Source organism: Furipterus horrens, unplaced genomic scaffold, assembly GCF_987537825.1.
Source record: "Furipterus horrens unplaced genomic scaffold, mFurHor1.1.pri manual_scaffold_13, whole genome shotgun sequence".
Classification (NCBI taxonomy): Eukaryota; Metazoa; Chordata; class Mammalia; order Chiroptera; family Furipteridae; genus Furipterus; species Furipterus horrens.
In genome coordinates this window covers 43,516,918-43,544,833 of record NW_028327183.1, presented here as the reverse complement: position 1 = coordinate 43,544,833, position 27,916 = coordinate 43,516,918, and the positions used below count along the sequence as shown (strand labels likewise).

General features: G+C 57.3%; 1 protein-coding gene across 1 annotated transcript; it reads left to right on the top strand.

Annotated features, from left to right (window-relative positions):
* The first annotated feature begins 95 nt into the window (after nt 1-95).
* PRR12 (proline rich 12) lies at nt 96-26,367 on the top strand. Its single transcript, XM_090260840.1, has 14 exons — nt 96-638; nt 2,196-2,308; nt 3,444-3,605; nt 3,690-6,997; nt 7,660-8,326; nt 9,935-10,338; nt 16,297-16,413; nt 16,519-16,652; nt 16,904-17,376; nt 22,264-22,389; nt 22,498-22,595; nt 24,153-24,299; nt 24,397-24,492; nt 25,393-26,367. Exons 1-14 carry the CDS (start codon nt 553-555, stop codon nt 25,537-25,539), a joined length of 6,078 nt encoding a protein of 2,025 aa, XP_090116966.1. The 5' UTR covers nt 96-552; the 3' UTR covers nt 25,540-26,367.
* Nucleotides 26,368-27,916: the final 1,549 nt, after the last annotated feature.

The following is a 27,916-nucleotide window of genomic DNA, read 5'->3' as shown; positions in this document are numbered from 1 at the left end:
ACGGGATTGTGGGAGGAAGCGGAGCGCAGCCAGACACCCCGCCGCCCGCCCCCCCTTCCCCTCCCCCCTCCCCCAGCCGCCTTGTGCAAAGATGGCTGCACCGTGAGCGCAGCGGAGGAGGAGGCGGCGGCGGCGGCGGAGAGAGAGCGAGCACCCAGCGCCCGCACCCACCCCGGGGCCGCCCGGGACGCCCCCTCCTGAGCGCGCGCTCCCCTCTTCTCTCTTGCAAGCGCCAGGGCAAAGGCGGAGACAGCGGGGTCCCTCCTCCCCCCTTTCCCTCAAGGGGGAACCCCCCTTCCCCCCTCCTTGGCTCGGCGGCTGCACCCCCTCCCTTGCCCGCCCCTCCGCCACTCCGCCCCTGTTCCCTCCCTCCTCCGCCCGGGGCCTTCCCGGGCCTTCGGCGGCAGCAAAGAAAAAGAGAGAGAGAGAGAGAGAGAGAGAGAAGGGGGGAAAAAAGCAGCAGCGGAGGGAGCGGCGGCGGAGGAGAGCGCGCGCGCGCCCCCTCCTTCCCTCCCCCCTCCCCCTCCCCCCAATTTCCACCGCGGCCAATTCATGGACAGGAACTACCCCAGCGCCGGCTTCGGGGACCCGCTCGGCGCCGGGGCGGGATGGAGTTACGAGAGGTCAGCGAAAGCTAGGTAAGGAGCCGAGGGTGGCCTGGAGGAAGGGTCCTAGGGGTGGGGGCCAAGCCGAGCCGGGGCAGGCCCGCCTGGCGACGCGTGCATCGCAAACTCCCCTCCGGCTTGCGAGGGAGCGGCCTTACTCGGTTTGCAACAACGCCGCCGCCCCAGTTTGCAAATTGCAAACTCCGCCAAAGCTAGCTCCGGCATGCAAAGGGAGAGATGCAGCGGGAAAACGGGGATGCAAAACAATTTCGGACGGAAAGGCCTTGGGAAGGTGGGAGGGACTGGCGAAGCAAGGCCTGGATTTCCCCCATCCTTGGATTCCCGGCTTGCTGACCCCTCCCCCCCCGCGTCCCAGGTTCTGTTCTTGCAAAGGTAGGAAGGAAAGGAGAATTAGAATGCAGACCTGGGGGGCGCGCCCCCCGTCCCAAGTCCCATTGTTCCGGGACTGCGCGAAGCCGCGCCACTCGGGGCCCCCCCCAAAATTCCGCGCGCAGAATGGGCACGGGGCCCCGCCCCCTTCCTAAGCTGGGGTTCCGTGTGTGTAATGGGGGGGTCCTGGTACCTGAGACACGCCCCCTTTAACTTCCCACCCCCAAAGGCAGGGAATTCTAGTTGATGGCGAGAAGTGGAGTGTTCGACCTCCTTGAGTCTGGGCCATGGATTGGGGCCATTTATCGCATGGGAAGATTCGGGTGTGTGGTTGTGTGCGTGAGTGTGGATCCTGTGCGTGTGTAGCTGGCAATCTGTTCGCTTGCGAATCTGCCCCTTACCTTACCTACTGTTTGTGTTGTGCCCTCACTCTTTACCTGCCCCAAACCACCTCCCTTCCTCAAAACACCTGGGTTTTCCAGCATGGCTGGGCATGACCACACGTGTGTTAGTTCCATGTGGGACTCTTCGCTCTGTATCTTTCTTTCCCCACGGATGAGTTGGATACTCTTTGCACATATATTTCGCACGGTCCCATGCATTTGAACCTCAACCCCAGTGGCTGGAGAGTGTTCGCGCTCGCACTTGTGTCTGGTACTTTACTGTCCCCTCCTCATCCCACATCCCTGCTATTTGGGGAACCATCTGCCTCCTGCTCCCGACTGGCTTTGCACCACCCCAGCAGGTTCAGGGCCTGTGTGTTCCCACGTGTCTGCAGAAGAGGGGGCGTCTATGCACAGCTCTGGGTTTGACCCCAGGATCTTGTGTCATCATCTGGGTGGGGGTCTGTGTGTGGTAGGAGGTCCACGTTTTCAACTCGAGGTACTTTCTCTGACTTCACCCTCTCTGTGTTTGTCTCATACCTGTGCATGTTTCTGTTTGTAAACGTGAGACTATATGGGCTCTATTTACTGGAACTCAGGGCACCTTACTGCTGCTGGGGCTCAAGTGGGGACCATTTCTATGGCTCTTTAGTGTGGCACCCCGATTCCCTTGTTTTCTTTCCTTTAGGGCCCAAGGTTCCTTAGGATAATCCCCATACAGCTGGAAGATTTCCCCCAACTCCCCAGGGGATTTGCCGAGTTCCCTTCTCCGAGGGCAGCTTCGGAGGATACCCTAACATCTCCCCCTTCCCCCCAGCTTGGTCTATGGCAGCTCCAGGACCTCGCACCCCGAGACGGACATCTTACACCGCCAGGCCTACGCAGCCCCCCACCCACTGCAAAGCTATGCCACCAACCACCACCCTGCAGGTACGGCCCCCGTCCCACCCCGCCTGGGCTGGCCCTCCCTCGGAGGCAGCTGATTGGCTGATGAAAGTTCCACCCCTCCTAATTGGCCTTGCCGTGCATCCTGGCCCGCCCCTTGATCTCCTTCCTCTGATTGGTCGATATGAGGCTGCTTAATTTCACACCGGATTCGTCCGCCTCTGTCTATGGCCCCGCCTATTTGGCTCCAATTGGCCCCATCCCCAAGCCCCCAAATCCCACCTTCTCTTCCAGGCTTTTCCGCCTCTGCAGCCCACCCGTTCACTTCTCTCTGGGTTTGTCCATTTTTTTGGCTCCTCGGTTCTCTGAAAAATTTTTTAAATTAATTTATTGGTTTTAGAGAGAGAGGAAGGGGGGAGAGAGAGAAATATTGATTTGTTGTTCCATTTATGCATTTTTTTTGGTTGATTCTTGTACCTTCCCTGAGTAGGGATCGAACCCTTAACCTTGGCATATCGGGAAGACAATCTAATCAACTGAGCTGTCTGGCCAGGGCCTGGTTCTCTGAATTCTTTTTTTCTGATTCTGATTCTTCCGGATTGGCTCTGATTCTTTGGACCTCCCCCTTTGTCTTTAGATTTGCCCACTACCTTGTTTTCCGCCAGTAGCCCTCTGCCTCTAAGGCTTCTGATTGGCCGCCCCCTTCTTTTGATCCAGTTGCCCTTCTTCCTTGGTGGAGTAGCAGTGAGATTGTGTGGTCCAATTTGATCCGTGACCCTCCTGGTTGGCTCCTTTTTTCCATCCCCCTTCCCCTTTTTTTCCCTGAATCTTCTCTGTTTGATTCAACCTCTTTTGACTTGTCCTTCAGTTCTTCCCAGTGGTTCCAGGCATCCCATCCCTTACCCTTGCTGGATTTGCCCCATTACTTTTGCCTCACTCCCTGTCCTTTTGTCATCACTTCCTTCACTTCTAGATTTTTCTATTCCTTTGTCTACCTTTCTCTTCCTGGGCTCCCCACCCTAATGGTCGCATTGCACACCATTCTCCTTAATGTCTCCTTAGTTTTCTCCCCTTTCCTTCCCTCTAATCCCTTTCCCTGACCCAACTTGCCTTTCGCCTCTTCCCTTTCAACCCTGCCCTAGTCCCTACCTAGCTGACTCTACTCCCTGTTTCTGGCCAGGCCTCTCTGGACTCTTCGACACTGGCCTTCACCACGCGGGCTCAGCAGGGCCCGACGCCTCCGTCATGAACCTCATCTCGGCCCTGGAGTCCCGGGGCCCTCAGCCAGGCCCCTCTGCCTCCTCTCTCCTCTCCCAGTTCCGCAGTCCTTCTTGGCAAACAGGTAAGTCCACTGCCAACTCAGGAGGGCCAGGGTGGGGCTGGCTTGTGGTCCACCCTGACCTACGGTCTCCTCCATCATCCCCAGCCATGCACACGCCGGGCCCCACGGAGCTCTTCATCTCAGGCGCCCTGCCAGGTTCCAGCACCTTTCCATCCTCCTCTGCCCTGTCGGCCTACCAGCACCCGGCTTCCTTCGGCAGCCGCCCCTTCCCAGTGCCCTCGTCCCTCAGCCTCCAGGACCCCCCATTCAGCCCCCCAGCTAATGGGCTCCTGTCCCCTCATGATGTGCTGCACCTGAAGCCCTCGCAGGCACCCACGGTGCCCTCCTCGCTAGGCTTTGAGCGCCTGGCGGGGGGTGGTGTCCTGGGGCCCGCTGGTCTTGGCCCAGCCCAGACTCCTCCTTACCGCCCTGGTCCCCCAGACCCACCTCCACCTCCCCGGCACCTCCCAACTCAGTTCAACCTGCTGGCTTCCTCTTCTGCTGCTGCCGCCGCCGAACAATCCTCCCCACAGCTCTACAACTTTTCGGGTGCTGCCCCAGGCCCCCCACCCCCCGAGCGGGCCCTCCCCCGCCAGGACACTGTCATTAAGCACTACCAGCGGCCAGCCAGTTCCCAGCCCCCACCACCCCCACCACCAGCCCATGCCCTTCAGCACTACCTGAGCTGTGGAGGCAGCTACCCTTCCATGGGCCATCGGGCCAACCTGGCCTGCAGCCCCCTGGGTGGTGGGGAGCCCTCCCCAGGCGCTGGGGAGCCTAGCAAGGCTGGGCCGAGTGGCGCCGCAGCCGGGGCATCAGGCCGGGGTGCGGGCCCTGAGGCAGCCGGAGGAGGTGGGACAGGGGGTGGTGGCGGAGGTTACCGCCCCATCATTCAGTCACCTGGTTACAAGACAGGCAAAGGTGGTTATGGAGCAGCTGCGGGTGGTGCCAACAGACCCCCACCACCTCGTTCAACTGCAACCCCCAAATGCCAGAGCCTGGGTGGGCCAGGAGCGGCCTATGCCACTGGGAAGGCCTCTGGGGCTGGCGGGGCGGGAGGCCAGGCTTACTCTCCTGGTCAGCCCCAGGGGCTCCTAGGACCCCAGGCCTATGGGCAAGGGTTTGGAGGGGGTCAAGCCCAGGACTTGAGCAAAGGCCCTAGCTACTCAGGAGGGCCTCCGCAGCCCCCCAGTGGCCCCCCACCTCCTGGCCTAGCAACGTGTCAGAGCTATTCCCCCGACCAGCTGCAGGGGCAGCTGTATGGGGTGCAGGGTGAGCCGTACCCAGGGCCAGCTGCCCACTCCCAGGGGCTGCCCACAGCCAGCCCCTCGCTCAGCTATAGTACTGGCCATTCCCCAGCACTCTCGGGCCATGGCGGTGGCTGGGGTCCCAGCTCCTTGGGTGGCGGCGGAGAGGCCAGCCCTTCTCATATCATCCGCCCGCTACAGTCGCCACCTGCCTCTGGTCGCCCGCCTGGGGTTGGCTCTCCAGGAGCCCCTGGCAAGTACCTGAGCTCCGTGCTGGCCTCGGCCTCCTTCCTGGCGCCCCCAGGAGCCAGCAGCTATGCAGGCGGAGCGGGTGGCTACAAAGGCAAGGGAGATGGCTCAGAGCTGCTAGCAGGCCCCGGGGGACCTCCTGCTGAGCGCACAGAGGATGAGGAATTCCTCATCCAGCACCTCCTACAGGCGCCCAGCCCCCCAAGGACCTCAGGGGCCGATGGCTTGGTGGGCGAAGATGGGGCGGCAGATGCCTCCAAAGGACTTGGAGGGAGCGGCGGGGCTGGGGGTCCCCCGGGCACACCCTATGAGCTGGCCAAGGAAGATCCCCAGAGGTACCATCTGCAGAGCGTCATCCGCACCAGTGCCAGCCTTGATGAGGGTGCCACAGCGGCCCTGGAGCTAGGCCTGGGGAGGCTGAAGGAAAAGAAGAAAGGGCCAGAACGGGGTGGCGAGACCCCCGAGGGGCTGGCCACTTCTGTTGTCCATTATGGGGCAGCTGCCAAGGAGCTGGGGGCCTTCCTCCAAAAGAGCCCGCCACCCCCACCTCCCACGGCCCCGCCCACCCAGCCTACACCCCATGGCCTCCTCCTGGAGGCTGGGGGTCCTGACCTCCCATTGGTGCTGCCTCCTCCACCTCCCCAGCTGCTTCCCTCAGTCCTCAGCCACACCCCCAGCCCCTCTTCCAGCAACCCCAAAGTCGGCGTCCATCTCCTCGAACCAGCCACTCGTGATGGGGCACCCCAGCCTCCCCCGCCGCCTCCCCCACCTCCGCCACCCATGCCTCTCCAGCTCGAGGCTCATCTCCGCAGCCACGGGCTGGAGCCTGGTGCCCCCAGTCCCCGCCTGCGACCGGAGGAGAGCCTGGAGCCACCAGGCACCATGCAGGAATTGCTCGGGGCCCTGGAACCGCTGCCCCCTGGGCCCGGTGACACCGGTGTGGGCCCACCTAACACGGAGGGCAAGGATCCTTCAGGGGCCTACCGCAGCCCCAGCCCGCAGGGCACCAAGGCCCCCCGCTTTGTGCCGCTCACCTCCATCTGCTTCCCTGACGCCTTGCTTCAAGACGAGGAGCGCAGCTTCTTCCCCACCATGGAGGAGATGTTCGGCGGAGGGGCAGCGGATGACTACGGCAAGGCTGGGCCGCCCGAGGACGAAGGTGACCCCAAGGCAGGCACCGGGCCCCCTCCCGGCCCCCCCGCCTACGATCCCTATGGGCCCTACTGCCCAGGCCGCGCGTCGGGAGCGGGGCCCGAGACTTCGGGCCTGGGCCTGGACCCCAGCAAGCCGCCTGAGCTGCCCTCCACGGTCAACGCGGAGCCTCTGGGCTTGATCCAGAGCGGACCACACCAGGCGGCCCCGCCGCCCCCTCCGCCTCCTCCGCCCCCTCCTGCCTCAGAGCCCAAGGGAGGCCTGACCTCGCCTATCTTCTGCTCTACCAAGCCAAAGAAGCTGCTCAAGACCTCCTCTTTCCACCTGCTGCGGCGCCGCGACCCTCCCTTCCAGACGCCCAAGAAGCTCTATGCGCAGGAGTATGAGTTCGAGGCAGACGAGGACAAGGCTGACGTGCCTGCCGACATCCGCCTCAATCCCCGGCGCCTGCCTGACCTGGTGTCCAGCTGCCGATCCCGCCCGGCCCTCTCACCGCTGGGTGACATTGACTTCTGTCCACCCAACCCCGGCCCTGATGGTCCCCGGCGCCGCGGCCGCAAGCCCACCAAGGCCAAACGCGATGGCCCGCCCCGACCCCGGGGTAGGCCTCGGATCCGCCCGCTGGAGGTCCCCACCACCACTGGGCTGGCCTCGGCCTCCACACCCACCGATGGGGCCAAGAAACCCCGGGGTCGGGGCCGCGGCCGGGGCAGGAAGGCCGAGGAAGCAGGGGGCACTCGACTGGAGCCCTTAAAGCCACTTAAGGTGAGGGCAAGTGGGTCCCCAATTCCTGAGTCAATACCTGAGTCTTAGAGAAAGTATCAGGGCCGCGTTTGATGTTTGAGGTTCTTGGGTATGAGGAGAAAGAGAGGGAGAGAAACATCAATGTGTGGTTGCCTTTTGTGAGCCTCCAATTGGGAACCTGGCCCACAACCCAGGCATGTGGCCTGACTGGGAATCGAACCGGCAACCCTTTGGTTTGCAGGCCAGTGCTCAATCCATTAAGCCACACCAGCCAGGGCTGGTTTATATTTCTAAAGCCTGTGAGGAAATGAATCTGAGGTGAAATTTCATGATTCCACTGTTGGGGAGATCTGAGAATTGAAACTTGTATTTCAGAGGGAGGCAGGGCATTGGAGCTTGGGTTCTTAGCAATCAGGGAGCCTAGATTCCTGAGTCTTGGTATTTGGAGGGAGCCCTGGGCTCGACTGAGTAAGGAGAGGTCAGTGAGTGATAAAGAGATGGAATTAAGTCCTAGCCTTCAGGAATCAGAGAAGGGGTCTGTGTCCTTGAATTGCAGTGTTCTTCTGGCTGAGTCTGGGACTTAAACTTTAGGGTCTGAAGTGTGGAGGGGGCTGGGGTTTGGGGCTCCTGGGTCTGAGGGGGAGGGCACTGGAGCCCTGACTCCCCACCACTCCTGTGTCTAGATCAAGCTGTCTGTGCCCAAGGCTGGTGAGGGTCTGGGAGCCTCGTCGGGCGACATCCTATCGGGCACTGACCACAACAGCCTGGACTCAAGCCTAACACGCGAGAAGATCGAGGCCAAGATCAAGGAGGTGGAGGAGAAGCAGCCTGAGATGAAGTCTGGCTTCATGGCCTCCTTCCTGGACTTTCTCAAGTCAGGCAAGCGCCACCCACCGCTCTACCAGGCAGGCATGACACCTCCACTCAGCCCCCCCAAGAGCGTACCGCCCTCTGTGCCCACCCGAGGCCTGCAGCCCCAGCCTCCCACGGGCCCCACTGTGCCACACCCCCCACCCACTGGCGCCTTCGGGCTGGGGGGCGCGCTGGAGGCTGCCGAGAGTGAGGGGCTGGGGCTGGGCTGCCCCTCGCCTTGTAAGCGGCTGGACGAGGAGCTGAAACGGAACCTTGAGACACTGCCCTCCTTCTCCTCGGACGAGGAAGACTCTGTCGCCAAGAACCGGGACCTGCAGGAGAGCATTTCCTCGGCCATCTCTGCCCTCGATGACCCTCCCCTCGCTGGGCCTAAGGACCCCTCCACCCCGGAGGAGCCTCCCTTGGCTACCGAGGCCGCCGTCCCAGGGCCGCCCCCTCTCCCAGGGCTCCCCAGTGCCGGCGGCAGCGGCACGCCTGGTGAGCTCTGGAAAAATGGTCCCGGGGTGGAGCAGGGGTTCCCTGTTATCTGGGACACTGGATACGGCTGTGTGGACTACTCACTGTTGTTTAAGGGACACTGGTAGATGATGCGTATTTGCGTATTAATGGAGGTAACTTTCTAATGAGGGCAAATAAGTGTTCTGAGAAAAGGATATATATATATTTTTTTTCCCTCATCTGCCCGCATATGCTAAGTGGACTATCAGGGGCCCCAAGGAGGGCACTGGAGAACTCGCGGTGCAGGGCAGGTTATAAGTTATGGGAATGGTTCGGTTAATGGGGTATTCGGCAACCTTTTAAAACTTGCAGGGGGTCCGGGGCTTGAGAAGGGCTCTGGAGTTGGTGACGTCTGATAAAAGACAGAAATGTGTCTGTGGGACAGACAGACGTGGGGCGGGTCATTTGAAAAGACACAGGGACGCTGACTAGTCAGGTCTTGTGGGGGGCGGGAGGGGAAGGCTGAGGTGCTATGGTTGGGTCTGGATGGGGTTCTCTTCTGAGATGCTTTGGACGGAACTTAAGGGCCTTTGATGAGGGGAACAGGCGTTGTGGGTGTGGAGAACGGGGCATTTGGGGCAGCTAACGAGGGGGCTTGAGAGCTGAGGGCGATGTTAGAAAAATTCGTGGGGTGTTAGCATTAAGGAGGAGGGCTGTAACTATTCCGAAAATGGAGGCGGAAGAGACCGCCGAGCTGGAGCGAGGAGGTAGAGGCCTGGGGGGATGATTTCAGAATTGACAGGAGCAGGAAGGAATGTGGAGCAGAGCCACGTAAGGGCACTGAGGCCACAAAGTGACATTCGGGATTAAAACAGGCATGGGGGGGGTGTTTCAGGAGCTCAGGATAGCGCGGGGCTGAGAAGGGGTCTCAGGGAGGGACTCTGGCGTGGCGGAGCGCTACGGGGGGACCCGCGTGGCCATAGGGGCAGAGGCGGCGTCACAGGAAGGGACATTCCGATTTGAGGGTGAACGAAGAGGTTCTAGGAATGGCATTTGGGAACCAGGAGATATGTCAGACTAGGCTGGGGGGAGAGGGGTGGGGCGGGGGGCCGTTGCGTGAGGGGGTGTTTTAACGAGGAGAGTGGGCATGGCGGAGTGGGGCGGGGACCCGGAACTACACGAAGGCAGGGCGCTTGGAGGCCAGGGAGAAATGGCAAGGGACAACCTGGATAGGAAGAGCGAACAGGACATCAGAGGGAGAAGGTACAGGCACCTGAGCTTCCTGTGGGGTGTCTGGGTGGGTAGTGGGGGGGGCAGGGCAGGGGATGGGGTAGGTGAGCAGCATCCCGCAGAAGCTTGGAAGGAGAAGCCGGGCAACAGAAGGAGAGGTGAAGGTGGGGTGAGGGCAGAGACAGGTGGTAGCTGAAGAACTCCGTTGCGTCAGGAGGGATGTTGGGGTTCAGGATGGACGGCGTTGGCACCCGTAAAGGAGGCTAGGAAAAGGCTGGAAGCGCCTTCAATGACAGCAGAAACGAGGAAGAGTAGGGACTTGAGCGACACGCACAGACCGTTGGTGGTAGCAGATTGAAGCTCTGGGAGGTGGGGGTGCAGACGCTCCAGCCCTGACAGCCCTTCTCACCCCCCCAGAGCCCCCGCTGCTGGAGGAGAAGCCCCCGCCCTCTCCGCCACCTGCCCCAACGCCCCAGCCGCCGCCCCCACCACCAGCCCTGCCCTCGCCACCCCCGTTGGTGGCTCCAGCCCCTGCATCCAGCTCGCCGCCTCCGCCGCCGCCACCAGCCCTGCCTTCGCCGCCCGCCCCGCCGCCCCCGCCCGCCGCTGCCCCCCCGCCCGAAGAGCCGTCTGCCCCCTCTGCCCCGTCCCCCGAAGACCCTGAGCCGCCCGACGCCCGGCCCCTGCACTTGGCCAAGAAGCAGGAGACGGCGGCCGTGTGCGGGGAGACAGACGAGGAAGCCGGTGAGAGCGGCGGGGAGGGCATCTTCCGCGAGCGGGACGAGTTCGTCATCCGTGCCGAGGACATTCCGTCCCTCAAGGTGAGTCCCCAGCGGGCCCTGGATTTGGCCACTGGAGCGGTGGTTGAGCCCCTGCTGGGTGACGGGCCAGGGGCTGCAGGGGCGGTTATGGCTGGGGCACTTGGGAGTTCGCAGCCCCCCCGCCGCCCCCCTCCCCCCTGGGCTGATAGACGTGGCCGCTGGGGGTGCGGAGCCCACGCCGCGATGTGATTTTGTGCGTATGTTACCTATAGTTAGCCGTTCATTAGTTACCCTGAGGGCTACAGTAAGGGGCGCAGCAGGTGAGGGTCGGGTCTTCCGGATATTCTGGTTTCATAGCACAACCTAGAGACCCGTCTGTGACTTGTCCGGTAATGGTGAAAGCATCGGGCATGGAAATAACACAGCTGTGAACACACACATACCGCCTTGGAAGACAACAGGCAATGGGCTGGGAATGCTTACATGTCAAGCATATCTAGGCGTTTAATGCAGACCAGTCGTTTGACTACTTCCAGCTATTCCACGCCAGCAAACTCCAGCCCCCATGGGCCAAATCCAGCCCATTGCCTGTTATTGGTGGCTTCTTTTAAAGACTTTATTTTTAAATGGAGGAAGGGAGGGAGAGAGGGAAAGAAACATTGATGTGCAAGAGATACATCCATAGGTTGCCTCTCGCGCGCCCCCAACTGGGGACCTGGCCCACAACCCAGGCGTGTGCCCTGACTGGGAATCGAACCGGTGACCATTCGGTTCATAGGCCGGCGCTCTATCCACTGAGCTACACCAGCCAGATCTGTTATCTTTTTAGCATAAGATTTGATCCATACAAAAGAACGGTCATAAGAGATTTGTAAGTTACAGAGCAGAATGCTAAGATGAACACCTGTGTCTCGACACTACCCAGTCAGCATTCAGACATAGCCAGCGCCTCCTGTCTCAGGTGTAGCTCCCTTCCTGGCCAGTACTCCTGCGCCCCCTACAGCCGTACTCATTCCCATAGTGCCCTGCGCACACCATTTCATTTTACCTTCACAACTGCTGAAGCCAATTTGTTGGCCACTCAGCATGGGACAGGTGAGGAAGATGATGACCATACACCGTGATCGGAACTGGACAGGATTTAGGGCCTGTCACAGTCAGAGTTTAGTTTGACCTTTTTTTTCCCACTTTAATTGTGGTAATCTGTGTGGACCACGAAATTGATCTTTTCGTCCATTTCTAAGTGTACCGATCAGTGGCATCAAGTATATTCACATTGTTGGTGCAAAACTGTCTTCAAGTCTTATTTGTTACTTTTTTTAAAAGATCTTATTTAATTATTTTTAGAGAAAGGGGTAGAGAGGGAGGAAGGGAGAAATGCATCAATTGGTTGTCACTCGCACGCCCCCAACTGGGGACCTGGCTCGCAACCTAGGCATGTGCCCTGACTGGGAATTGAACCGGCGACCCTTCAGTTGTCAGGCTGGTGCTCAACCCACTGAGCTGCACCAGCCAGGGCTCAAGTTTTGTCTTTACAATCAAACTGTCTTCAAAGTTGTTTTTTTTAAGATTTTATTTATTTATCTTTAGAGGAGAAAGGAGGGAGAAAGAGAGGGAGGGAAACATCAAGGTGTGGTGGCCTCTCACGTGCCCCCAACCAGAGACCTGGCCCTCAACCCAGGCACGTGTCCTGACCAGGAATCGAACTGGCGACCCTTTGGTTCCCAGGCTGGCGCTCAGTCCACTGAGCCACACCAGCCAGGCCTCAAGTTTTTCTTTATAATCTCCTTTATAGGGATTACTATCCCCATTTTACAGGGAAGGAAACTGAGGCTCAAAACAGTAAAATAGCCTTCCCAGGCTGTTGCACCTGGGACCTGCGCGCAGCTCTGCTGCTCCCTGGGAACTTCTGCTGTGCGCACCAGATTCAGCCGTTTTGTGTGTGATTCTATCAAACACAGACCATGACAGCAGCCAGTGCCGCTGGGCATCTAGCACTGGGGCACGTGAACCGGCTCTGGGGCAGGGACCATGACCCCCAATGTACAGATGAGGAAGCTCATGATCAGAGAGAGGGAATCATTTGGTTGGTGAGTGCTGAGCCGGGATTGGAGCCAGGGCCATCTGATACCACCTCCCGGGTGGCATAGGGCAGGGGAGGGGACCGGGCAAGGACTCAGATGCTTAAAATACAATGTGAGTGTGAGTTCTCATGGGGGGGGGGGGGCACAGCCCCAGGACTGAACCACCAGTCGCGTGTTGGGGACATGTTCGTGTGCCTGGAGTTAGGGCAGGCTGGCGAGGTGGTTATTGAGAGCCCAGCTTCGGCTTACCCTGCCTGGCACAAATCTTGTCCACTTCAGTATATGTGCTGCTGAAGCGAACACAGTCTCTGCCGCTTCTTAGTTTGATTGGTATTGAACATTCCCAAGCCTCAGTTTCTTCATCCGTAAAACAGGGCTGGTCACGCAGTGTGAGGACTCGGGAATTACGGCTTGTCCTGTGCTCTGACCGTGGGTGGCACAATGAGGTGTCCTGTGGGCTTTGCTTCTGCTGTTCATCTTGGTGATCTTGGGTACAACCCCGATGCAGAGCGTGACCAAGTTTTTCTGGAGGCCGGATGGAAATATTTTGGGCTTTGCAGGCTGCTTAGGGCTCTGTGACTTTATTCTTAACTTTTTCTTTTTACAAATTTCTTGTACTCTTCACCTAGGTACATTTTTTCAGTGCTTTTAGAGAGAAGGGAAGTGAAGGGGCTAGGGGAGGGAAACCTGTATGTGATAGAGAAATAATTGGTTGCCTTCTGATGCCCCAACTGGGGTTTGAACCCATGACCTTTTGGTCTACAGGACGATGCTCCGACCAACTGAGCCACACTGGCCAGTGTTACAATTTTTTTAAAAATGTAGAAACCATTCTCAGCTCTTAGGTCTATAAAAATGGGCCACGGGCCATAGTTTTTTCCTAGAACAATAAGTCCAATAGAAATATCATGAGTCATATACATCTTTGAAACTTTCTTGGATCCACATTTTTAAGAAGTTAAAAGATGGATGAGATTAGCCACAGGAATGTATTTTCTTTAACCCAGCATATCTACAATAGCATTTCAGCATGTCATGAATATAGAAAAACTTGACGTTTTATGGTTTTTAAAAAAATTTTTTATACCAAGTTTTTGAAACCCAGTGTGTATTTTATACTCATAGAACATTCGGATCAACTGCATTTCAAGTGCTCCAGTGACACGTGTGGGGAGGGGCTGCCGAACTGGAGAGTGTGGGGTTAGCCCCCTCTCTGCTTCATCTGTAATGTGGGTGTGATCATACTAACTCTCAGTTCTTGGGGACGTTGAAGATTTAGCAGGATATAAACTGAGCATGTAATGGTTTGTCAGATGGAGAAAAGTGTGGGGAGGGCAGTGTTGCCAGTGAGAACAGTCTGTGCAAAGGCCCTGTGGTGATGTCAAGCATAGAGTGGTTCTGTTGTACAAGGATACAAGAGGTTGAGTGGCTGGACAGTGAACACTGAGGCTGGGATCAATGGGAGAATCTGCTCTGGGTTGTCCAGCCTCTGCTAGGATCCCTAGTCTGCAGGGAGGTGGCTGGGGGCGGTGTCCAGTTCTGCTGAAAGTCTGCCTACCACATCAGTTCTGTGACAGTGACTCGCTTGCTAATGGACCCTGCAGCTTTCTCCTTAACACCAGGCTGAATGCTTCTAGCTTACTCACATCCTGCTGCTTGCTGCACTTGACTCAGCTTGTCAGTTCAAATTCCCAGAAGAGAATCTGATTGGTCCAGATCAGCATTTGGGGGCTGAGGGTGGGGCAGCTTCCCTAGTATGTAATAGAAGTGGGCGGGGTTGGTAATTGATTGACATGAGGAGAGGCAGGAAGGCCATGGCTTTGGGACTTACTGGCGCTGGTTGAGGAGCAGGCAAGAATGATTGCCATGTGATTGGGTCCAATGACTGGGTGCTGTGGTGGGGATTCTGGGAGGAACAGTGGTTTGGAGGAAGACGCCAAGTTCAGCTGGGATGTGGTGAGCCAGGGACTTGCATCCAGCTAGAGAATCCACTCGCTGCTTAGAGAAGGCAGATGGACAACGGGAAGAGGCTGTGAGGAGGGAATGGCGCTTTCTGGCTGGGCAGGCGGTGGAGGGGCGGGGGGAGGTTGGATTTCTCAAAGGCTTCTGAGAATTAGAACAGGGCACATCGTATTCACATGCTGAGGGGAAAGGAGCCCTGCTGGGGGACCCTGCATATGTTCAGAAAGTCTGGGGCTTGTCTGCTGAGCTTCGAGGGGTCTGCATGGCATCCCGGGCAGGGGCAGGAGAAGGGATGGGAAACCGAAGCCAGTCTCTTCCTGCCAGCCTATGGAATCTGCTTGGGAGGCCCTGGATGGTGTTGGAGCAGGGTAGGATGGAAATGGACTTTTCTGTCCTCGGGCCTCTAGCCTGGCTCCCTGCAGAGCCGGGAGGGAGGACTGAGAACCGCGGTTTCCTGGAGGAAACTTCGAGTCGGGATGCCTTCAGGCAAGGGCCTTCCTGATCTCATTTTCATCAGCTTATTGTCACCCTTTCTCTGTGTCCCCTGGTTCATCTAGGGGACGTGAAAGATGGTGGATGTGACAGCAGTGAGTAGGTAGCCAATACCTGGCACGCAGCGTAGAGTGTGGCAGCTGCTGCCAGCGGCAGACATTATTCATTGATCGCAGCCCTCGTTCCTGCTGGGGCTCAGGGCGGCCACAGCCCGTCAGTGGGAGTTACCAGCTGAACGCTGTTGTATCACTTGACTGGGGAGTCTTTGAATGCAGGAACTGCCCTGGAGTCACCTCTGGGTTATCACAGTGTTTAAGTGCACGTTTCCCACTATGTTCTTTTTTTCCCCTTAAGATTGTATTTATTTATTTTTAGAGAGAGGGAGAGGAAGGGAGAGAAACATTGATGTGTGAGAAAGACCTAGATTGGTTGCCCAACTATGAACCTGGCCCACAACCCAGCATGTGCCCTGACTGGGAATCGAACCAGTGACCCTTTGGTTCGCAGGCCGGTGCACAATCCACTGAGCCACACCAGCCAGGGCTTCTCTTGTTTTTTACTTCTTTATCTGTACCTGCCAGTTGCTCTTTTCTGGAGCCACAGCTGTCACACACTTCCCTGGCAGTCCCTGGTCATCACCCAGCCCCTTCATGGACAGGGACATGTCCTTCCAGGACTCATTTAGGTGTCACTTCTTCCAGGAAGCATTCTTGGATCTAGATTGAGTTCTTTCTTCTAGGCTTTAGGGGCATCCACCATGAACACATTTGTTGCATGTGCTCTTATTTTGTGTATGTATATGTGTGTCTGGGTCCCCTGCTGCCCCCCTCATTCCCCAAGATGAGATACTAGGTTGGACTTATATCGGTCAGTTCCAGTGCCCACTCGGACACACAAGCCTTGACGTGTGGGTGAGGATCTGGGGGTGCTGGGGGAGTGGAGATGGGAGAACCCTTCCACCACTGTGTCCTGCCCTGTTGGGGATAAGCTGATGAAATAAATGGTCTCAGGTAACCTGGCACCTGCCTGCTCTTGGCGCAGGCCACAGCCATGCCCTGCTTTGTGTATTTGCTTGTCTGTCCTGTTACCTCTGTAATGAAGACCCCATAAAAGGCTTTGTCGATCTTAGAGTGGTGGGTGGGTGGGTGGGTGCTCGGGTTTTGTCTTTGCATTGAGTCACGCGGGAAGCGTGTACCGTTACACCGTAGAGCGATAACGGTGAAGCCTCGTAGCCCAACAGTGAACGGCTGGATTGAGAGTATTGGATCCGCTATAGGACAGGGTGAGACTCCAGCTTCATCCCCAGGGCTGAGCATATCACAAAGTCAAAAGACACCTGTCGTTGGATGTTTGTGGATCCTTGTTGACCACAGTGCCTTTTCTGTAAGCGGATATTGAGGGAGGTCAGGGGGCCGAGAATTGGGGGGCATGGCGCAGGAATGGGGGCTGACCCGGCCTCACTGTGCCCCCGCCCTCCTAGCTGGCATTGCAGACTGGCCGCGAGCCCCCACCCATCTGGCGTGTCCAGAAGGCCCTGCTGCAGAAATTCACCCCGGAGATCAAGGACGGGCAGCGGCAGTTCTGCGCCACCAGCAATGTAAGCCTGCGGAGGGCAGTGAGGGTGCGGGGCCCTGGGTGGGGTGCCCGGCTGCCTGGAAGGGGTGGGTGAAGGAGTTCATCTTGTGCCTCTTTCCCTTCATAGTATTTGGGGTATTTTGGGGACGCGAAAAACCGGTACCAGCGCCTTTACGTCAAGTTTCTGGAAAATGTCAACAAGAAGGATTACGTGAGGGTCTGTGCTCGGAAACCCTGGCATCGGCCCCCAGCACCTGTGAGGTACCATGGGGCCTGAGGGATGAGTGGCGGGCAGGGCTGGCAGGCAAGGGGATGGGACATGTAACAGAGGAAATAGAGTCAAGGGGAGGGGACAGAGACCCCGAGAGAGAGGAAATGGCACCTCATCTGTTTCCAGGGGAAAGATGCTTCTATGCTTAGAACTGTGGACTAGGCAGGGGGGTCCCCCCAAGGGCGAGAATTTGGGTTTATTGGGGGCTGCTGACTGCAGTCCCTTCTATGTCCCCTTCCAGACGCTCCGCGCAGGCCAAGGGCCCCGCTTCTTCTGGGGGCAGCTCTGCCCCTCCTCCCAAGGCCCCAGCACCACCTCCTAAGCCTGACACCCCTGACAAGACAACATCTGAGAAGCCCCCAGAGCAGACACCCGAGACGGTCGTGTCTGAGCCCCCCGCCCCTGAGAAGCCATCCCCACCTCGGCCTGTCGAGAAGGAAAAGGAGAAGGAGCGGGTGACCCGTGGCGAGCGGCCACTGCGCGGGGAGCGGGGCACCGGCGGGCGGCAGACGCGGCCGGAGCGGAGCCTCACCGCGGGACAGCCCGCCCCCTCGCGGCTGCCCAAGGCCCGGCCCACCAAGGTGAAGGCTGAGCCGCCCCCCAAGAAGAGGAAGAAGTGGCTGAAGGAGGTGGCGGGCAACGCGTCGGCGGGCGGGGCTCCGCCGGGCAGCTCCTCGGACTCCGAGTCGTCCCCTGGAGCGCCCAGCGAGGATGGTGAGGCCCTGGGCAGCCACAAGGCTGGTGGGGAGGCTTGGGGAGGTGACTCCCGAACCTGCAGAAGGAGTCACGGGTGAGGGCTGTCTGGAGGCCTCCAGGTAGCATCAGTAATCCAGGACGGTCCCAATAATAAGTAAATTAAAAATCCTAGCAATGGCTAACGACGACACAACACCCAACTACACGATAGGCTGTCTTCTGAGCTCTTTGCGGACATTAACTGGCATAATTTGCACACCAGTCCTGAACGTAGATACTACTGCTACCCTCAGAGACAGATGAGGAAACGGAGGCACCAGAGCGTAACACGGCTGGGATGTCATGTCCCACCTGAGCTGGAACGCAGCCAGTGGAGCCTCAGGTTCCAGCCTTCACCGCTGCGGTCTTTTGTCTCAGATACGGTTCTGAGGGCTGAAGGGGACCAGCACTGATCCCAGAGGTCCAGAGAGAGTGGTGTTCCCTGTGCCTTGCTGGGTGGCCCCAGAGAAGAGGCGTCCCCGCTTTGTGCCTTAGGGATCTCACCTGTAAAACGGGTTAATCGATAAAGCACAGAGGAGGGTATTTGCCTAGAGTAGGTACCAGGTGGGAGCTCCGTTGCTTAGAAAGACGTCTGGTGTAGGATGACAGTAGCAACCACAAAAACATGTGTACACATATGTAAAATAACTAGCCAGGTGCAAGGCATCATTTTAAGCACGTGGTTCATTTTATCTTTACATAAACCGTGGGAGGTGCAGATGCTGTAGAATTAGCCTCAGTTTTAAAGATGAGAAGACTCCGAGGTGCTGGGAGGTGACCTGACTTGTTCGAGGTCACGCTCTTTTGGGTATAGTGCAGGGGTAGCTGTTTTAACAGGGACTAAACATACAGCTAGTCCAATAAGAGATGGAATTGTCTTCCCATCAAAGCCCTGATATAGGTGGGAGGGTCATGGGGAATAAGAGACTCCTCTGAAGGTTGTCTAGGGTCCCAGACACCACATGGTCAAAGGCTGCCCAGTAGCCCTGCTGGGAGAAAGGAACACAAGCATGTAGGGCGTGGCTCCCCCTTCCTCCTAAGGATAGATGTGAGTGGGCGTGGCCCACATCCTATCTTATCCTATTGGCCGTTGCTAGTTACATGGCCGCAGCTAGCTGCAAGGGAGCCTGGAAAGGGTAGTCTATGAACTGGTTCAGCTGTGCTGACTCAGGCCAGGGACTGGAAGATTCAGCAAGGGAGGAGGTTACCACAGGCCTAGATAGGCAGGTCTTTCCTTCACTGGCCCTCAATTTTTTGTGTGTCGCAAACAAGTTTATATATCTAATGCATATACCATGTAGTTTACCCTTTTATTTATTTTTAAAGATTTTATTTAATTTTATTTATTTTTTAAAAGATTTTATTTATCTTTAGAGAGAGGGGAAAGGGGGAGAAAGAGAGGCACCCATCAGTTGCATACCTCCAGCTGGGGTTGCGCGCCCCCAATCGGGACCTGGCCGGCCATCCAGGCATGTGCCCTGACCAAGAATTGAACTGGCGACCCTTTGCTTTGCTGAATGACAGCCAACCCACTGAGCCACGCTAGTCAGGGCTTAGTTCACCTATTTAAAACATATGATTCATTGGCTCTTACTATAGTCATAGAGTTACTCAACTTGGCAATCAGTTTTAAACATTGGCATCAGCCCAGAAAGCAACCCTGCACCCTTTGGCTGTCACTCCCCTTCCCTCCCTCAGCGTGAAGCATCCAGTCATGTACTCTCTATAGGTTCGCCTATTCTGGACATTTCGTGTGAGTGGAATCATACAATACATGGCCTTTTGTGTCTGGCTTCTTTCATTTAGCGTAATATGTCTGAGGTTCACCCATATATTGGTGCTTCATTCCTTTTTATGGCTGAATAATATTCCATTGTGTGGACCTAGTATGTTCCATTTGTCCAGGCACCGGTTGGTGGACATTTGGGTTGTTTCCACTGTTTGGCTGATGCTGTCTGTGAACACACATGGTCAGTCTGAATTTTATAAGCCTGGGAAATGGGGGGAATTGAACTCTGTACTCTTAGGGGAACAGTTCCCGTTCCAACGGTCAGTGTCTTTCTCTGGGTCTGAGTCAGTCTCCCCTCACTCCATTCGACCAGGGGACCCTCCATGGGAAGGATGGGCTTGACCCATGTCTGGATACCCTAAAGGTTTTGCCCGGCCCAGGAGGCCACAGAACCAACTCTCCCTCTTCTTTTAAAAAACATTTTTTAAATTTGTTTTTCGAAAGAGTGGAAGAAAGGGAGAGAAACGTCCATGTGAAGAGACACATCAGTTGGTTGCCTCTCACACGCCAGCAACTGGGGACCTGGCCTGCAACCCAGGCATGTGCCGTGAGTGGGAATCAAACTGGTGACCTTTCAGTTCACAGGCCAGCACTCAGTCCACTGAGCCACACCAGCCAGGGCCCAACTCTTGCTTGTTCGAGATCAGCCACCCTCCATATCCTGGAAGCTGATGCTCTCTTGTATTCCCAGTGAAAGTCCTAGAAAGCCTGCGCCGATGTCTTTCTTTCCTTTTCCTTTAGTCCACTACCATCCAGCTTCCTCAGCCCCTTTCTGAAGGTGTTTATTGAGCACCTGCTGTGCACCACAGCTGGGGTTCCAGTTGCGAACAGAAGAGACAAAAGTATGGGTCCCCATGGGAGCTCAGGCTGGGAGTTCATCAGATAAATATGTTATGTAATAGAATACAAACCACTGAGAAACCATCATTGTAAAGTTGGGGAGGAGTAAAGCTGTTAAAAAAAAAGTGAATCTGGTAAAAAGAGGATCCAGGCGGCCTGCTGGGTGTTGCTTTCGGGAAAGGGTGAGAGTCGGGGAAAGCTCCTGGAAATGACATTAATTGGAGCAGAGATCCGAACGCAGCTGGGTCATGTGACTTTGGGGGAGAAAACATTCCAGGCTGGGTGTGTCAGGATCAGGAAGGAGGCCAGTGGCTGGAGCAAGCAGGAGAAGAGGGTGAAAATTGAGGGCAGAGAAGGCACAGGACCAGATCTTGGGGGGACAAGGGGCTTGGGGCTTTGTGGCTCCACGAGCAGGACTTTACCTCAAGCAAGACGGGAGCTATGGGTGGGTTTGGGCCGAGGCCTGATGGGTCTGACACCCCTGCCAAAGGGTCACTGCAGATCCTTGACACAGTGACAACTGGGGACCCTCAGTGTGGGTAAATCAAGTGGGCATTTCTCATGCTTCTTCCAAGGGGTATTTCAGGGCTTCTCATGGCCCTCTGGCTTGTCTTTGCTCCCCAGCACTCCTCCCAGGGTTTCTCCTGAGTGTCCCTCAGGTCTTAGCCTTGGCCTTATTGCTCCTCATTCTCTGTCCATTTCCTGGCAGACACCCACAAATTTTCAGTAAGCCATAGATTCGTTTCCTCCCCCTGGACACCCTCCAGACGTCCCCCAAGCCCCCGCCCTCCAACTCCCACTGAGCTCCTGGTTCTAGGTTCCCATCTCGGACGGTTCCCCAGGCTGCCCATTCACCGGGCCAGACCCTCTGGGCACCATGTTTACTCGCCCACGTCCACATTTGAGAAATCCCCAGCCTCATTCTTCCTGCCCTGACTGCCCATCCCCCTCTGCGTTTCCCACAGCCCTGGCCCTCCTGCCTCTGTCCCCGACCCAGATCGCTAAAGCCTGTTTCTACCGCCCTGCTCCAGCCTCTTCCTTTCAGGCCTGGTCTATTGCCCTAAGCTCTGGTCTCCCCGCTCCAACCCGTTCCCCACAGGGCCTCAGAGGGGTCTGTATACGCTTATTCTCACCCCTCCCCTGCTCAGCTCTCACACGGCTACCTAGTCCCCCACACAGGAAAAGCTCTTACCCTTTGGGGTCCTGCTGGTGGCCCCGCATGGTCTGGCTTCTGCTGATAACGTGCCGCGTGCTGCTATCTCCTTCAATCATGCCCTCTGAGATCTGATCTCTGACTTGATTCACCGGTTTGGAAACCAACTATGCTGCTGCTTCAGACTTTGTTGAAGCTCTGCTGAACTAGTCAAACATGAAGGTTACCGGCCTGGAATGCTCTTCCCTATCACTCTGGACTCAGAGCTAAGGTGACCTGGAACAACCCTTCTCTGGCTCGCCAGGCTGAGCTGGTCACAGTGCCTGTGGTTCCGCCATGAGCGTGTGTGGCCCTGCTTCCTGTCAGTCCTCCCCAGCCAGCTTGGGCCTCCCTGAGAGCAGGAACCTCTCTCCTGGTCCCCGGTGCTCAGGACACCACCTGCCACACCCTAGCCAGGGCAGCTCAGTTGGTTAGAGCATCATCCCGATACACCAAGGTTGTGGGTTCGATCCCAGGTCAGGGCACATACAAAACTCAAACAATGAATGTGTAAGTAAATAGACCAACAGGCCTGGCTGGTGTGAGAGTAGATTGAGCGCCGGCCTGGGAGCTGAAGGATCGCTGGTTCAATTCCTGGTGGGGGCACATGTCTGGGTTGCAGACCAGGCCCCCAATTGGGGGTGCATGAGAAGCAACCACACATTGATGTTTCTCTTTCTCCCTTTCTCTCTCTAAAAATAAACTTTAAAAAAAAAATCAGAACACCAAATTAATGTTTTGTTTTTTAAATTCTTTATTTTATTTTATTTTTAGAGAAGGGAGGGAGAAAGAGGGAGAGAAACATCAAGGTGTGGTTGCCTTTCGCATGCCCCCAAGTAGGAACCCGGCCCGTACCCCAGGCATGTTCCCTGACTGGGAACTGAACTGGCGACCCTCCGGTTTGCAAGCCAGCCTTCAATCCACTGAGCCACACCAGCCAGGGCCAAATTAATGTTTTAAGAAAAAGAAAAAAATCCTGCCTGCCACACAGGTAGCATCAGAGCAAGTTGAAATAATGAGCTCATATCCCACGCTTTCCCCCCAGAGCGGGCAGTGCCCGGGCGGCTGCTGAAGACGCGGGCGATGCGGGAGATGTACCGGAGCTACGTGGAGATGCTGGTGAGCACAGCGCTGGACCCGGACATGATCCAGGCCCTGGAGGACACGCACGGTGAGCTGCGGCCTGGCGGGAGGGAGCTGGGGACCAGACCTCCGCCCCCCCTTGCCCCCACGCACTGTGCGGCTGCGGCTCCTCTCACACCCCCTCCTCGTCTTCCAGACGAGCTGTACCTCCCACCCATGCGGAAGATCGACGGCCTCCTGAATGAGCACAAGAAGAAAGTCCTGAAGCGGCTGTCGCTGAGCCCGGCCCTGCAGGTGCTTGGGGGCCTGGGCAGGAGGTGTCTGGGGCCCGGAGATCAGACATGGAGGACACATGGATGTGGCGGCCACTGCGGTGGTCCCCAGGGCACAAGGAGGGGGCAATCACTGGAAGAGTCGGGCTTGGACAGGAGTGGAGAGCAAGGCTGGCAGGAGGGGTTTCTGGGTTCCTAGGAGCCCTACAGGCCCAGAGGGAGGGGAGCTGGCGTGGTGTGGGGGTCTGGGGTGGACTTCTGGAAGGCCCAGCAGAGTGTAGTGGTGGAACACAAGTCTGGGGACAGAAGGTAGCGTGGGGCCTGCACCAAGGGCTCCCGCGGACTATGGTGGCTTCTCCAGCAACCTCGTGCAGGTTCTTAGAGAGTCTCGGGCTCCAGCAGCAAATCATCGGCATCACCTCCCTCTGGCATGACCTAGGGTTCCGGGACAGGCTGTCCGGGCGGACCGGGGAATTCTGGGATAGAGCGTAAACCTGGGTCCGAGATTTCTGATGGGGACGGGACGTTCGTGTCACGCCGAGAATTTGGGGGTAGAATGTTAGGGCAACTCGGATTCCTGGGATGGAATGTTAGTCCACCCTGCAAGTTCTGGAGGGATGTTTGTCTAGTTCTGTGAATTCTTGGATGGGATTTAGGCTGGCTCTGAAACTTCTGGACGTGATGTTTGTCTGCTTCAGAAAACAGGGGTGCACATGTTGATCTGGTTCTGGGACCCTGGGTGGGAGGTCAGGAGGACTGAGAATTCTGGGAGTGATTGTTAGGCTCTGAGGAGAGTGGGTAGGATATCATGCTAGGGTTAAGAAATCCAATATATTTTTTAAAATTAAAAAAAAAAAAAAAAAAGGAAAGCCATTATGGAATATAGGCATACCTCATCTTACTGTGATTCACAGATACTTGCATTTTCTTTTTTTTTTTTTTTTTACCAATTGAAGGTAAGACCCTCCACCAGCAAAAAAGCTTATAACTTGCAAAGGCTCAGATGACGGTCAGCATTTTTTAGCAATAAAGTATTTTGTAATGAAGTTACATCCATTTTCTTTTTAGAAAGAATGTTGTTACGCACTGAATGGACTGCATAGTAGAGCGTCAACAGGACGTTCATAGGCACGGGGAAAATGAACGTTTTGTGACTCGCTTTATTGCGGCGCTCGCTCCGTTGCGGCCAGTGGTCTGGAACTGCCCGCAGTGTCTGCAGCGTGTACCAGCAACAGGACAGGGCGGAGGGTCACGGGCTGGAGTGTTAGCCTGGCTCCGGGGACTCTGGATTGTAGACCGACTCTTAGACTGTTGAGTAGGGTATTGAGGGAGCTCTGAGAATTCTTCGTGGAACGTGGGGGTCTGAGGATCGCGCGCAGGGCCACAAAGCACGTGAAGGCCACCGGCAGGCCTAGGCTCCTCGGTCCTGTGAAGGGAGCAGGACTCCCAATGGCCTCTCCTGATCTACAACCTGGGGAAACCGAGGCATCTGACGCCGTGGGGAGCCTGAGAAGTGGGTGGTGGGTCTGTGGCGTGGGGGTCCAGGGAGGTGCCCCACTGACCCGTCCTCCTCCCGCAGGACGCCCTGCACACGTTCCCCCAGCTGCAAGTGGAGCAGAGCGGGGAGGGCTCCCCTGAAGAGGGGGCCGTGCGGCTGCGGCCGGCCGGGGAACCCTACAACCGCAAGACGCTCAGCAAGCTCAAGAGGAGCGTGGTCCGGGCACAGGTGGGGGCAGGGAGGAGGGGGGCAGGGTTGGGGGGTGCCAGGGAGAAGGGCTGTCTAGTCAGCGCGGTGCTGAGGCTTCTCTGCCCCATCTGCCTAGGAGTTCAAGGTTGAGCTGGACAAGTCGGGGTACTACACGCTCTACCACTCACTCCACCACTATAAGTACCACACCTTCCTGCGCTGCCGGGACCAGGTGAGTCCGTCCACAGAGCGCGCTGCCCTGGCGTCTGCCCTTCATGGTCTTCCATGGCCCCGGGGGCCTGGACCTTAGGCCCTTGCCCTCAGACCCGGGAGTCCGGGGCCTTGGCCCCTCCTCCCACAGACCCGGGAATCTGGGACCCCGGCCCCTCCTCCCTCAGACCCAGGGGTCCAGGCCCCCGGCCCCTCCTCCCTCAGACCCGGAGTCCGGACCCTCCTCCCTCAGACCCAGGGGTCCGGGCCCCCGGGCCCTCCTCCCTCAGACCCAGGAATCTGGGACCCCGGCCCCTCCTCCCTCGGACCCAGGATCTAGGACCCCGGCCCCACCTCCCTCAGACCTGGAGTCCGGACCCCCGGACCCTCCTCCCTCAGACCCGGGAATCTGGGACCCCGGCCCCTCCTCCCTCGGACCCAGGATCTAGGACCCCGGCCCCACCTCCCTCAGACCCAGGATCTAGGACCCCAGCCCCTCCTCCCTCAGACCCAGGATCTAGGACCCCAGCCCCTCCTCCCTCAGACCCAGGATCTAGGACCCCGGCGCCTCCTCCCTCGGACCCAGGATCTGGGACCCCGGCCCCTCCTCCCTCAGACCCAGGGGTCCGGGCCCCCGGCCCCTCCTCCCTCAGACCCAGGGGTCCGGGCCCCCGGCCCCTCCTCCCTCAGACCCGGGAATCTGGGACCCCCGGCCCCTCCTCCCTCAGACCCGGGAATCTGGGACCCCGGCCCCTCCTCCCTCAGACCCAGGGGTCCGGGCCCCCGGCCCCTCCTCCCACAGACCCAGGGGTCCAGCTCCCAGCCCACCTCTCTCCCTGGGACACTCATCCCTCGGCCCCCACCGCCCCCACCCCAGGCCCCGGTGGCCACCTGCCACAGCTCCACGTTCAAACCCCCGCAGACCCTGGCCATCGAGGGCGGCGCTGAGGACCTGGGCCAGGAGGAGGTGGTCCAGCAGTGCATGCGGAACCAGCCGTGGCTAGAGCAGCTCTTCGACTCCTTCAGTGACCTGCTGGCCCAAGCACAGGCCCACAGCCGCTGTGGGTGACCCGCCCGGCCTGGGGGGCACACCTCCAACCCGAACCAAGAACTGGGACAGAACTGTGTCCTCAGGCGCTACCCCCCAGGCCCCGCTGCCAGGGACGGGGGACTCACTGGTCAGGGTGTGTCTGTGCTGCCCCCACAGGGCAGGGTTCAGAGTCTGACTCACCCCCCTCCCAAGCCCTCTCCACTCTCCCCCCATTCCTCCCACTGTCCGGTGTACAGAGAAATTATTTATATATATGTATAAATGTCTATTTAGTAACGGTTTCCCTCTTCCCCCTTGCCCCCCTCCCCCCTCCACGGCCATAGCCCCCACCCCCTCCACCTTGTACATAATGTATAGGAAAAATCTATGTATGGTTGAGGGGGGTGGGGCGGCTTTAGAGAGCTGGGGGACCCCTCACCCCCAAGTCCTCCCTTACAGGCCAAGATCTTTGCTAAAGGCCATTCCCTCCTCAGGGCATTCAGTGTCCCGTGGGAGGGGGAAAACGCATCTTGTTAATTATTTTTAATCTTATTTATTGTACATACCTGGGGCGGGGGGCTGGGGAGGCGGAGCGGGGAGAAGGGTCCCCTCCCTTGGCCCCTCCCACTCCTTTTCTACTGCGATTTGTCTGTGTCTTCCCCCCCAACACACACACCACCCCCATCCCACTGTCGTCTGGATGTGGTTCTATTTTTTATCGGCCTCTCCTCCCCTCTTACCTCTCTCTGACCCTTCTGCCCCCCACCCCACCCGTTGTCTTGCTCTTTCTTGGGCTTCTGTACAACTCAACTTGTATACACTGTGTACACACAACCAGCCAAACGAAACCCAACGGCAAACACTTTATCGGTAGGCTGGAGTGGCTCTGTCCTGCGGCGTCCGGTGGCCCTGGGGGGAGGGGTTGGGGGGCCCGGGCAGGGGGTCTGGAACTGGAATGTGGCTTTTCTGGAGCCCTGGGAGGTGGCTGGGTTGGGGACATTGTATGTGTGATGTCTGGATGTGTAACAAATAGCCCACCCCGCAATTTAGTGACTTAAAGCAAGAAACATTTATCCCTGTATGGTTTCTGAGGGTCAGGAGTTGAGGGGCGGGTTAGCTGGGTGGGACCTGCCCAGGGTCTGGCATGAGAACGTTCCAGTATCTACTTTGAAGGCGGCTCCCTAGCATGGCTCTTGGTTGGAGGCCTCTGTTCCTTGCCACGGAGACCATTCCCACAGGGCAGCTTAAGCGTCTTCATGATGTGGCAACTGGCTTCCCCCAGAGGGAGCGACAGGAGGGAGAGAGCAGGAGGGGTCCACGAGACTTATGTCACCACACACTGGCTTCTGCCACCTGGTCGTTAGAGGAGAGTCATAAATGAGCCCAGCGCACAGGCAGGGAAGGGAGAAGTATGAGTTATTTGATGTATTTTTAACTTCTTATCCTCACCTGAGGACACTTGCCATGTTTTGAGAGAGAGAAAAATGATGATGATGATGATGCTGTGCCCTGGCTGGTGCGACTCTGGATTGAGCGCCAGCCTGTGAACCCAAAGGTTGCTGGTTCCATGCCCGGTCAGGGCATGTGCCTGAGTTTCAGGCCAGGTTCCCAGTTGGGGGCGTGCAAGAGGCAACCGATCGATGTTTCTCTCCCATGTCATTATCTCTTTTTATTTTACTTATTTTTAGAGAGAGGGGAGAGGGAGAGAAACATCCATTGGTTGCCTCTCATACGAGCCCAGACCAGAGACTGAACCCGCAACCTGGACATGCACCCTGACTGGAATCAACCCCATGACCCTTTGGTCTATGGGACGATGCTCCAACCAATTGAGCCACACTGTCCGGGGTGATGTGCTTTTAAGCCAATCCTGGCAGTGATGGGTGTCAGGAGTTGCTTGGCTCCATAATGTAGACCTGGGAGGGTTCTCTGTCCTCGAACCCTAAAACTACAAGATCTCAAGTGCACTGGCAGTTTAGAGGCTGGCACCCATAGGTGGGGGTAGATTCTAGACTCTTCAAGCCTCGTGGTGACTCAGGATTGCTAGGAATGGAGACTCTGGGGCTCTTTCTCAGATCTACAGAATCAGAACCCACATTTTAATAAACCCCTGGGAGGGTTCTAATGCACATTCAAGTGTGAGGAGCATTGTTCTAGAACCAGAACCTAAAACCTGGAGTTCATCTGGCAGTGTTCTAGAACCCAGCCTATAAAGCAGTGAGTAACCCAGTCTAGAACCCAGATGCTTGTCATCAAAGATGAGCTCTTGCTGTTCTAAAATCCTGGTGTCAGCATGGAGGGCGGCTGGTCAGTGGGCAGAGACCCTGTGAGGTTTAGGGGTAGGTCATCACCATTGTAGACTCCCAGGAGAAATTGAGGGAGAACCCCCACTGCTCTAGAACCTTGGAGGTTGTCT